The sequence below is a fragment of the Falco cherrug genome, chromosome 5, assembly GCF_023634085.1.
Source record: "Falco cherrug isolate bFalChe1 chromosome 5, bFalChe1.pri, whole genome shotgun sequence".
Taxonomy (NCBI): Eukaryota; Metazoa; Chordata; class Aves; order Falconiformes; family Falconidae; genus Falco; species Falco cherrug.
In genome coordinates, this window is record NC_073701.1 from 60,808,767 (window position 1) to 60,820,649 (window position 11,883).

Genomic DNA, 11,883 nt, shown 5'->3' on the forward strand with positions numbered 1-11,883 from the left:
CTGGAGGGGACGAATGCCTTCAAAAGAACAATACATACATTGATGTGACAACCAGTAACCCTTGTGGGCTGTCACTTTGACCTTTTTTTTTGTCATGGTTGCCTGTAGTGTTTGAAACATACATCTTTGCCTCACTGAGCCTTCTCTTCATGTTTACTTTTATTTCGTCTCTCCCACTCATCTTGTCCTACTACCATTGTTTAGTTTTTTGGCCCTGTGAAAGGATATAAGCATTTCCACAGTACCAATACCAATTCCCTTGGTATGAATTTGATTTAGGCAGAAGTTTATTACCTTGCTTTGAGTGAGCATAACACTGATGCCATCAGGTGCTGCGCCAAACCTACACCTGCCTTAGCAAGGCTGAAGACAGGCTATTTTTCTTTTCTTTTGTTCCCAGGAGTGGAAGAAAACAGTTTGGACAGTTTTGTGTTTGACACATTAATTCCTAAGCCAATTACCCAGCGGTACTTTAATTTACTGATGGAACATCACAGAATTATTCTGTCGGGACCCAGTGGCACAGGAAAGACCTATTTAGCTAACAGGCTGGCTGAATATATTATAACTAAATCTGGCAGAAAAAAACCTGAAGATGCAATTGCAACTTTTAATGTAGATCACAAGTCAAGCAAGGTAAGTTACAGCTGAAAAGATAAACTACTGCCCAATTTGTAGTGATGATGCAGTGTGGATCCTGTTAATTGGCATACTGTTTTGTTGCTCAGCACTTTTTCCTACAAGAATTCAGTCTCCAATTCCAGTGAGAAACAGGGACCAGAATTTTCTGTTCTAAACAAACCACCAAAGCACTATGAAGGAAGTCTGAATTTTCTTTCACTTGAGGAAACCCACTGTAAAGATGGATGCAGAGTCAAATTCCCATATAAATTGAATTCTTAGTGTCCCTGTAATTCCTTTGTCAGAAAGGTTGGATATATAGTAATACTACTTTAACTTGCTTTTTTTGTAGTGATAATAGCAGCCTATTGTTAGCAAAGATTTCAGAATGGGGATTTTGAATTACTGTCTTGGGTTCCGCTTCTTAATCAGCACTGGATTAATACACCTGCTGCCATGGTTGCTGGAGTGCATTGGTCAGGAAGCTGACTGTACTAAAAATTGCCTCATGCCTCACATCACATTCACAGTGGTTTACATAGTTCAGATTATCAAGCTTCTAGCATGACTACTGTGCTAGCTACAGATAATACTATTCACTTGCTGTTCTGAATTGGGTATACACCTAACCTGGTACCCAGGGAAAAGAAAATGAAAGGTTTTGCCCAGAGCTTTCTGATTTGCACAAAACATAATGAATGTTAACGTAACATAAGAAGGAAGAACATACAGATCCCAAAGGGGCAAGAGGACCATTCCCATAAAAAAGCCTCTTTTCACTGTCTTTATATAGAGGATTTGTGATGCCATTTGCTTTGGCAGGAGATGTATTTGTGTTTTATTGTTATAGCACATACATTTATAATGAAAACTGTCCCACAAAAGAGCTAGCCTTTGGATTTCTGGTAAATTGCTTCTTGTATGTGTTTTGGTTTTGGTTTTTCCTTTTCCTTTGTTTCTATTAAAATTTATATAGAACTTTTGAGTTTGTAGTAAAAAAGAAAATAATAACATTGTCGAATACCAAGCGTGTTTGGATAATACAGATGGTGCTATTCCATGGAAGAAACCCATGATGTTCCCCTAGAGACACCTGATCATAAAAAGCCTAACCAAAATCTTTCTTAAAATAAAAAATATATTGCACGTTCCCATTAAAGAAGAAATGATTCTTCTATCCCTGATCCAGAAAGTAATAGAGCAATAGGAACTTTGTCCATAATACTGAGTATTCCCAACCTAGATACCTCTAGAGATACAGCTGTAAAACTTGACTAGGCCAGATACTCAGTGGCAACAAAGTGTTGAGAAAAATATGAAATGTTTTGATTATGGAAAGCTCTCTTTTACTCCAGCCTGAAGTGGCAACCAGACAACTGACAGAAAAAAAGCATTTACACAACAAATTTTATTATGAGGTGTGATATAGTATCCCCAAAAGGTCAAACAGGTTTTCACTGAGAGTGCTGAAAGGGGATATCTAATGGAGCAGTTTAATAAGGCTAGATAGTGTGATAACTGGGGAGGTAGGGGTGGGGTGGAGGGGTGATATATAAATGTAGCATTCATAAGAATGGCGGTCCAGCAATTAACGTATCTCAGTCCATTGGAAACGGCATATTTTATTGCAACCTATTTTCCTCTGGACATAAGATATTTTATCAGCAGGTTTCTAAGGATTCTATCTACCAAATAGGAATGTGTATGCCTCGGTCACTTGCCTTACGTTTATTGCCTTTGTTTCCCCTAGCATGTGTCTTCAGTGTTGCCCTGTCTAAGAAGCAGGTCTTTCTGCATGTGCTGATCCAGCTGAATGATCCACAGTGGGGAAACTCTGTAGCAGCCTTTTTATCTTTATGAAAATCTTTTCCACTGAAATTACATCTATGGTTAATTGGGTTAATCTTTTCTTTTTTTGTTTTTTGTTTGGTTGGTTGGTTGTGTTTTGTTTGTTTTTTTAAAAAAATTCTGCTGAAGGATCTGCGACAGTACCTAGCAAACCTAGCTGAGCAATGCAGTGCTGACAACAATGGTGCTGACCTCCCTGTGGTCATAATTCTTGATAACCTCCACCACATCAGTTCACTAAGTGACATCTTCAATGGTTTTCTCAACTGTAAATATAATAAATGGTAGGTAGTAGCTCTTCTCTCCCCTTTCACACACCTTTTGCAATTAAAACAGTAAAAGCTGTTTGTTATTTAACGTGTCCCAGTAGAAACTTAGACTGCCATGGGCTGTCAGCAAAGCCCTTATGTGCTTGAATAATTTTAACCCTCTTCAGCCAAGTGTTTAGGTGTCTTCACTTATATGACTCTCATGCATCTCAGTGACATGTAAACGTACCACAGAATTTAAGAATGTAATTAAATGACTGAATTAGGGTCTTACCCCTTTTGTCCCATCAGATCACACAAGCTCAATGATACCATGAGGACAGTTTATGGGAGAGTAAGAACTGCACTTTATAATAGTGGAATTTGGAATATGTGTGAAGCCGTGGACCATGCCAATGCAGAAGCAGCTGTGTATCTGGCGGACTTGCACTTCCTACAGTTTTCCTGTAGCAGTGCAGAAGTGCGAAGTTTGCTGGCCGTCATTTATTGCAAAACAAGAATAAAAATAACATTTTCTGGAACTTATACTGGCCTATAACATTGGCTATTTCTGCTGTAAAAGTGCCATCATAAATACTTCACTTCATAAAATCAATGCATGCTGTGTCTTACTCATGAGATTCACTGGCTTCTGAAATTAAAACAAGCCTACTGCAAAATTATGAGGTACATGAGGACAGTGTTGCCTCATTTATTTAGTTATTACAGAAGAGTACTAAGAAACTACAAATGTGCAGAAAGGGAAATCATACAAGAATAAACATCAAGAAAAGGGTGCCTCAAATATTTTAAATCTAATGCATCCAGAGACTTCTAAAATTGGTTTAGTGCAGATAGAATGTTCTCTGAATATCTGAATGGCTTCTCTCTCAGAAAAAAACCTACTATTTTTCTTTTTTCAGCCCCTATATTATTGGAACCATGAACCAAGGAGTTTCTTCTTCACCAAATCTGGAGCTGCATCACAATTTCAGGTACATTCACTCTGTATTTACTGTGGCCGAGTTTGTACAACTCCCTGCTTCTCAGCCAAGTTCTTCATTAAACATTGATCTTGTGTCTCATCACAGCAAAGTATTTTAGTTTCTCTGTCTCCCTGGTATCGACGGGTCTCTGAATGGTGTTGGGGAATGGTGAAAGAAATACTTCCTGACACCTCTAGCAAGTTGCTGAAGACAATTGCATTCTGGCGTGCCATTTGCCTTCAGCAGTGTCTTGAATTCCTGCTGAAACCTGTAATGTTTGTGTTGTGACAGTGGACAATAATGTGATCTATTGGAACAGTTTTATACTTGGTGACTAATGAGACTCATAAGCCTATGACATTACCTTCATCTGTATGTTTAAGAGGAAATTATGTATTCACTGTTCATTGCTGCTTGACATTTATCCTTTCTACCCAGGTGGGTGCTGTGTGCTAATCACACAGAGCCTGTTAAAGGTTTCTTGGGCAGATATCTGAGAAGGAAACTGATTGAGACTGAAATAGAAAGGAATATACGCAATAATGAGCTCATCAAAATCATTGACTGGATCCCCAAAACATGGCATCATCTCAACAGCTTCCTAGAAACGCACAGTTCTTCAGATGTAACCATTGGTGAGTCCATTGGTGAAGTGGTTTGAAGTAAGGATGCAGGCTGAGCATTTTAGAGATTTGTGAAAGATATAATGTTTTGAAAAGTTGTCATCTCTCAATAAGAAATACTAAATCAGTGTGGAGAATCTGTCTGGTTGCCAGTGAGATTGAAATGAAAATCGAAACTTTAATGAGAGCATATGTATTCCCTGGTATTGCTGCCTTGGTTACTAAAGACTTTCAAGTAAATGGTCATAATTTTAAAAAGTTAAATATACAAAAAAACAACCTCAGTAGCAAATTTCCTAAGCTTAATCTTTTTTCCCTGCTTTCACACTGCAGTATAATTACAGCCATAAAACCACTTGGACCTGAGGTCTTTTAGTAGAATAGCAAAGAAGACATCCTTTCACATAGCTTTGCCCATAAAACTTGTAAGCGATCATCAGGCTCTAGATTTGGAGAAAGTGACAATAGTTAATTTTTAATAACAGGAGAATGATAGCTCCCTTATTATGGTCCTGTATTAGTATTCTATTCACTTGAGTTCACTCCAATGCTACTTTTTAAATTCTGTTAAGATTATTTTTAGTGTGTTCCCTAGTTCTACTTTTCTTAATACACAACTTGACTTCTTAGGTCCCCGCCTTTTCCTCCCTTGCCCTATGGATGTTGATGGCTCCAGAGTGTGGTTCACAGACCTCTGGAACTATTCCCTGGTGCCATATCTCCTGGAAGCTGTGAGAGAAGGACTGCAGGTATGTCATTTCTTTCCCAGCATTCTTTTTCTTTTTCTTTTTCTTTTTTTTTTTTTTTTTTTTTTTTTTTTAGATTAGTTTCATAGGCTTTCTCCAAGCTACTTTAAACCAATACATCCAAGTATGAATGCTGTTGCATCTGCAAGAAGAAAATCTGTGGAGGGGTTATAAGAATCAGCCTTGAACTCCTCTCGACCTGCCCTTACTCTGATGTATAATTTGGCTTTGCCTGCTCTGGTACTAGCATATGTTGTATTTTATGGAGAGGTTTTCTCCTCTGTGACTGCAGGAAGGTTCTTCTTTTTACACTGTTTAAAGAGTTCACAGCAATGCTAAATGCAGCTCAGATTGCCTCCGAGTCAAGGAGGTCTTAGCCTATCCCTACAGGGAAAAGTTAATAGCCCTTACAGTAGTGCAAGAAAATAGCTTTGGTCTGTAATCCTCTCCCACCTACATGCACATGTAGGCACACAGCCTTGTGGAGGAAAGCTTGTGAACAAGGATATTTTCACCATTTAGGAAAAAAATAAAAAAATATTGCCCTTATCTAACCAGGTTGAGGTAATTTACTCTTTGGCCCTGCTGAACATGAACGTTTGTCCCTTTTTGCCCTTACAGGCTGCAACCCTGCTTGTATTTTCTATAGATTTATCTCTGCTTTTTTCTTTCTTTGTGTGGGCTAACGTTTCCTCCTGACTATAATTCTCATTTTGTGTAACAGTGCCGTCAGATTGGAGTGCTTCAAAGTTCCCTCTATCCTATCTGCTCCAGAGCTAGGTGTTAGCAGTAGTTCCACTGATTGTTAATGAACTACTAATATTTCTTATACTTAAATAGAAAGAGGGCTACAGATAGATTTGCTGTGGAAAGCATTGTAAATTGTCCCATGTAGATTAAGATTTCAGACCATTCCACACATTCTAGGCAAACATAAATCTTGAAATTAATCCTTTCTTTCCCCAATATTTATTTGGCTTTCTCCCTTTCCCTTTTTCTTTTATGTGCTGCAATTTTATGTTCTCTGAATATATGTTTTGTGGAAAGGCAGTTTTTTGCCACACATGACACTGAAAGAATTTACTACGTAGTGCAGAGGGGATTGTTACGGATAAGTCAAAGAGCAGTGTAAGCAACTGTGATTTCTTCATCACCTTGTATTGACATCATGACATATTGATGTGATGGAGGCTTAGAATCTTGCCTGTTGAATATCTCAGTTTCCTAAAACTGCTTATCTCTCTGGGAATTATAGACTGTTTATGCCTTGTGCAAAAACTGCCAAATGTGATAGAAAAGCCACAGTGAGATTAACAGCACTTGTTTAGACCAGCTATAAAAATGCAGTGCTATTCTTCATGCTCATATTTTCCTAAGTATACTGGGTACCTACTTAAATGAAAACTTCTTTTCTGAAGCAGAAGATGGCAGCATATAGAAGAAAATACGTTATTTCATGATCCATTCCAATTTTTAGTTGCTTTGTATGGCTTCCATAGAATAACATCGTTAATAATAAAGAGAAATATTTTACATAATATAATTAGATGTTCCTGGAACCAAGAACGGGGAGAAAATGCCTTTCTAGCCTGGTACTTTGCAATCTCACTTGTCAGACACAGGATTTACCAGCCTTGCTCCAGATTCCAGAAGATTTAATCGTTGTTTATGTCAGATGAGGGGAAGTGCTGCCTACAGCCTGGAGTTTAGCCTGCTACCTCCCTGAGAAACATTTCCTCTTGGTTTATTTAGGCAGATCCCTGTTACAGCAGCCTAACCTCAGCATAGGGCAGAAGGAATCTGAGAATCTCTGTGCACAATACAGGGAATGTGCCTGCCTAACCTGGAGCTCTGGATTCAGCAAGTGCCTGGGAGCAGGTGTTGCAGTGATAAGCATGACTCATCTCTCTGGCTTTAACACTAAAATCCTTCACTGTTTTACTCCCTTTAGGAGCGCAGCCCATCTAAATGCTCCATGAGTGTATGCCCTGCCAATATTATGCTGCTCCTTGGATTGCATGAGTCTGAGCTGCAAGAAATCACAGAAAGCCCTGGTGAATGGCTCCCCATCCCAATGTGTCATTGTCATAGCTAAAGGAAATCTGTAAAGCAGCAACCAAGGGGCTCTTGGTTAACGTGTTACCTGTGAACAGCAATGTGGACAAGGGTGCATTTTACTGAGGAAGCTACCAGACCTAAATTTACAGTATTCTCTGTCTTCCTTCCTCTGTGCTCCTTCTAGATTCATAAGTATTTTTGTGTTTCATAGCAGGGAAAAAATACCATTTGAAGATTTCTTCTCTTAACCTTATGAAAGATTTTAAACTTAAGGTGTAGACAGATGTCTGCTTCTGCATCCCATTTTACTAGGAGAAAAGAACAATCTGTACTGGCACTTCCTAATTCACTTCAAACAAAATCCAATTAACTTGAATGTTTTAGATAGGTCTGAGTTAATTTCACCTATATGCCCTAAGCAAATTACCTAAAGGTCTCATTTCACATTGCATGAAGAACTTGTGGCTCCCACTGTTGCCTACAAGTATCACTAGTTATGGAGTGCTTTTCAACTCACAGCCATTCCACGTGTTGAAGGAGGATTAATGGAGATTAAGTTTTTTGAATGTGGTATCATATCCAAGTGCTGAGCACATCTGAAAGTAAACCACTTACTAAAATATTTTAGATGATTTTGATTACTTTTGTCTGCTGTTACAACTGGTACTGAAAACTCTGTAGGATACTTACCTGTGTTACATCCATCATACAGATGTACGGTAAGAGGGCACCCTGGGAAGATCCCTCCAAGTGGGTAGCTGATACCTATCCATGGAGCTCTGCATCTCTACAGCATGAGTGGCCGTCACTGCTTCAGTTAAGACCAGAAGATGTTGGTTATGAAGGTTATGCTTCAGCAAAGGAAGGAACAACCTCAAAGCATGTTCCACAGACTGATACAGAAGGGGATCCCCTGGTAAGATTTAAACTTCAGGGAAAAGGCTTTCCAGTATGTACTTTACTGTTACATGTTAAATTGTACATTGTACAGTAAAAAACTACTGTGTACCTGTTCCAAAATGGGCTTTTAAAATTAATCCTATTACAATTTATTAAAAGATTGAAAATAACAAGGAAAATCTAGCAGGAGGGCAGCTATCACCATCATGTTAATAATGTTTGGGTACCACTCTTCAGCAGCCTATAATCCGTTTATTCTAAAAACACCTTTCTAGGTTGCGCAGTCCTTCCTGTACATTCTACAAATGAAGGACTGAGAAATTCACATTATCTAACTTGTCTATCATAGTGAATTTACTGGAAATGCAAATTAGACAGCCATCCTCCCATCCCTCAAAATATTTCAAAATAACTGAAGACAGGAATGCAAGTGTGGTGGCATTAAAAGATAAGAGGTTGATTTCCCTCAAGGCCATGTATTGTTTTATTTAAATATGATTCCAGACATTAGGGTCTACCATTGCCTCCTCTGATAATGGACTATTAAATTGCATATATTGAACCGCTGTTATTGTATAGTGCTTTCTCTATAGACTGCCTTTATCACAATTCAAAATATCATTTTAGAGAACTGTACTTCTGTAAAACAGACAGCCCTTGGAAAAGGGATTTTCTCAGACGAAAATGCATTTAATTTTTATCTGTGCTAAGAAAATGACTCCTATGCCTCAGTGAAGTGTTTGATATCCAAAACCAGACCTTGCACCCTGAAGAAGTATAGAAAATCAACTCGTTTGATCCTGTCTCCCAGTCCATAGGCTTTGGGGTGATTGTTTGACCCTGTGGTTTGGGCTGCCCAGTGAGTGTACTGGCCAGGATTCCAGCATATATACATCGTCTCCACTAAGGTGAAAATACTTGGGCAGCTCAAGCTCAGCGTCCCGTCACCCTCGCTCCCTGCGCACTGTGATCAGTGTCTGTATCTGACTAAGTATCTGAAGGTCAAAGTTTGTGAATGGAGGGCTTGCCTCTGCCTGCAGTGGAGCTCACAGGGAGACAGACACTGCGCTTGTGGAAACAGGACATGTCACACCCAGTGCATGTATCCTGTATTCTCAAACATGGATGGATACCTATTAAACCTGCAGCAAAAGCTACCTGATAACATTAAAGAGTATTAAACACTGTTCAGTGCCTAGAGGAAACTTTACAAGGTGTGCAGGTTGAAGCCATTGAGATGTAAGGATTCCTGAACAAACTGGACAAAGGGGCTTCACACACAAACACACAAGAACACCTTTTTCTTTTTGGTTTTTCATTGCCTGCTTTTTTGTAATGGCATTATATTTGTTCCTTGAAAAACACTAAAGGAATGTCAACATTGCTTGCAGCCCTGATCGTGCTGGGAGAAGCAGATGTTTTATAAATAATATCCCGAGTGTTACACAGAGTTATGCGTCAAGTATCCAAGTAATTCTCAGGGGCTTAATGCTGCTCTTTGATGATTTTTCAGATGGGTTTCAGGTTCTAATAATCCCCAAATTATGTGGAGGCTCTCCTCTCCTTGGTAGGAGGATCTGTTGCTGCTCCCCTGCTGAGGTCAGCCTCTCAACAGCAGATGGGACTCTTCTGCAGCAGGTGGCCTCAGTCCACCCTTCTCTCACTCCCTCCCCATCTCTCTCTTGTAGAGGGGGTATGTTAGTGTCATTGTTTTCAATTGTTTTTCCAATGAAGTGTGTCTGTGCCATCCAAATATTATCTGGAAGCTTGACTGTCTCCAAATATGGGTCCAGATGTCCAGCTGAGATACAGTTTCCTTCCCCTGCCAGTGCTGCAGCTGCGGCCAGTCTCACCCTTGAATTAAAGAGAGTTATCAGGCATCTCCATTGTATCCCTCTGGCTCTTTGGACCTTTAAACTTCTATTTAAAGACCAGAAGAGAATGAAAAGGGTGCCAAGGGGAGCCACTGGCATCCTACCCTTCAGAAATCCTTTTGTATGGTCCCCTCAGCTAGATACCAGGACACCTCATACAGCAAGGGAGCTTAATTAAATTTTAACATGGTCACTGCAGCGTTAAATGAGATGAGATTATGTAAACTTGCCTTCTTCTTTCAGATGAATATGCTAATGAGGCTTCAAGAGGCAGCCAACTATTCGAGCGCACAAAGCTGTGACAGTGATAGCACCAGCCACCATGATGACATTTTGGATTCATCCCTTGAATCAACCCTCTGAAAGGGACAAACCTTGGTGGAGGATTATGGTAAAATCTGTTTCCACTAGACCACTGCCAGTATTAATGCAGCACGCCGAGGTCCCTGAGTGAGTATGGTGTGTTGTAGGTAGGCAGGAGACCTAACTTGCAAAGTCAGGAAGAAAAATTGAAGTGGAAAGCTTGAATTAGTTTAATTTCAAGGCATTTCAATACCTATGGAGCCAAGTGAGACTCCGTTTGTCAACTGGAAAGGGCCCTAGACCAAGGGCATCTAAGCAGATTGCACACGTGTTAGCCAAACTGGAATATTTTTTTTCCCCTTTTCCTCTTTCTCTCTCTCAGCCTCTGTTTCTCTGTACAAGTTTACACTGCAATTTCTTCTGGTTTTTTCCTTTAGTTTACCCTGAGAAGCTGCATGAACAATGCAGTCTTCTAATTCTCTTCTAACCTCTGTTGTGCCACATGGTGCTGGTCACAGGACTGCAGTGGTGTTTTTGTTGTACGCTACTGCCCATTCCAAAACAAGTCAAAGATGATGGTAGTAACTCAGAAAGCACAAACAGTATTGTGCAATCACCAGAAAACATGACTGTGATATGCTGGATAAGTGCCAATTTAATTCTAACTGCCATGGTCACGGTGATGCGCTCCATCAAGTTTTTAGTACACAATTCACAGATTTTATAAAGTTGTTTTTACCACAAAGGTCTTTTTTAACCACCTGCCCACTCCTTAACAACAATTTTATACCAATTATTAACCAACACTGATTAAAGGCTTTTTAGGGCTTCATTTGTTTGAGCCTTTTCAGTGAAAGAAGGAACATTTCTTATGGTGCTGTCTCACTGCCTTAAAAAACAGATTTCTAGAACAGTTTTACAGTTGGTTTAATTCCTAAACCATTGGTAATTTACACTGTTTTTTTCTTCATTTAATAATGAGAAAACATCAGTTAACACAGTAGCCTCATATCTGTATATCATGATTTTTTAAAGTAATGGATAGGAGAAAGAACAGTTGCTATATAATATTTTTATCTTGTGAATAGATTGCTCTGCCTACCCTCAGAAATACACAAGGAACCCAAACCCACTTCCACTGCCACCTAAATGCTGAGGAAATCGGCTTAAATCCATTTGGTCCCATGGAATGGAGTTTTTGGAGGATAGATGTTTTGAATTCTTATCCAGCAGAGCTGGATGCACTTGATGCAGCATGAGCACAAATATATGTTTTGGTTTTTTTTTTTTTTTCCTTTTTCTAGTTTTAGCATGTTGTTTTGATTGCTATTGTTGTACATGAAGAATTCAACATAAAAGAACACTGAAGCAGTGATGTCCACTGTGGAAGAGGAAGAGTTTATACTGTAAAAGTGGGTTGGTTTTGCACAGTCTACTGGGTGGGTATTGTAAATATTGGAGGAAAAAAAAAAGAAAAAAGAAAAAGAAAAAAAAAGCCTTGCACAAATCAAATCAGAAACAAGCAAACAAACAAAATTGTATTTTATTCTGTTGGTGTTAAGAGATGTTTCACTTGCTGAGATTTCCTGTATGTTGCAAACAAATACAGAATGCAAACCTTAAAAGCTGTTATTACCTGGTGTGTTTGTACCGTACTTACAGTTGTTATGACTATG

The 11,883-nt window shown here is 39.1% G+C and overlaps 1 protein-coding gene across 7 annotated transcripts in view; it reads left to right on the forward strand.

Annotated features, from left to right (window-relative positions):
- Positions 1 to 11,663, forward strand: part of NAV3 (neuron navigator 3) — a 414,479-nt gene extending 402,816 nt beyond the window's left edge. For all 7 annotated transcript variants that reach the window (XM_055711535.1, XM_027808516.2, XM_027808518.2 and 4 more), the window contains 7 exons: positions 401 to 636; positions 2,599 to 2,753; positions 3,641 to 3,712; positions 4,142 to 4,338; positions 4,957 to 5,075; positions 7,843 to 8,046; positions 10,148 to 11,663. In XM_055711535.1, coding sequence (XP_055567510.1) covers positions 401 to 636; positions 2,599 to 2,753; positions 3,641 to 3,712; positions 4,142 to 4,338; positions 4,957 to 5,075; positions 7,843 to 8,046; positions 10,148 to 10,267 — 1,103 coding nt within the window. In that variant the 3' untranslated portion in view covers positions 10,268 to 11,663. The remainder of the gene's footprint in view (positions 1 to 400; positions 637 to 2,598; positions 2,754 to 3,640; positions 3,713 to 4,141; positions 4,339 to 4,956; positions 5,076 to 7,842; positions 8,047 to 10,147) is intronic.
- Positions 11,664 to 11,883: the final 220 nt, after the last annotated feature.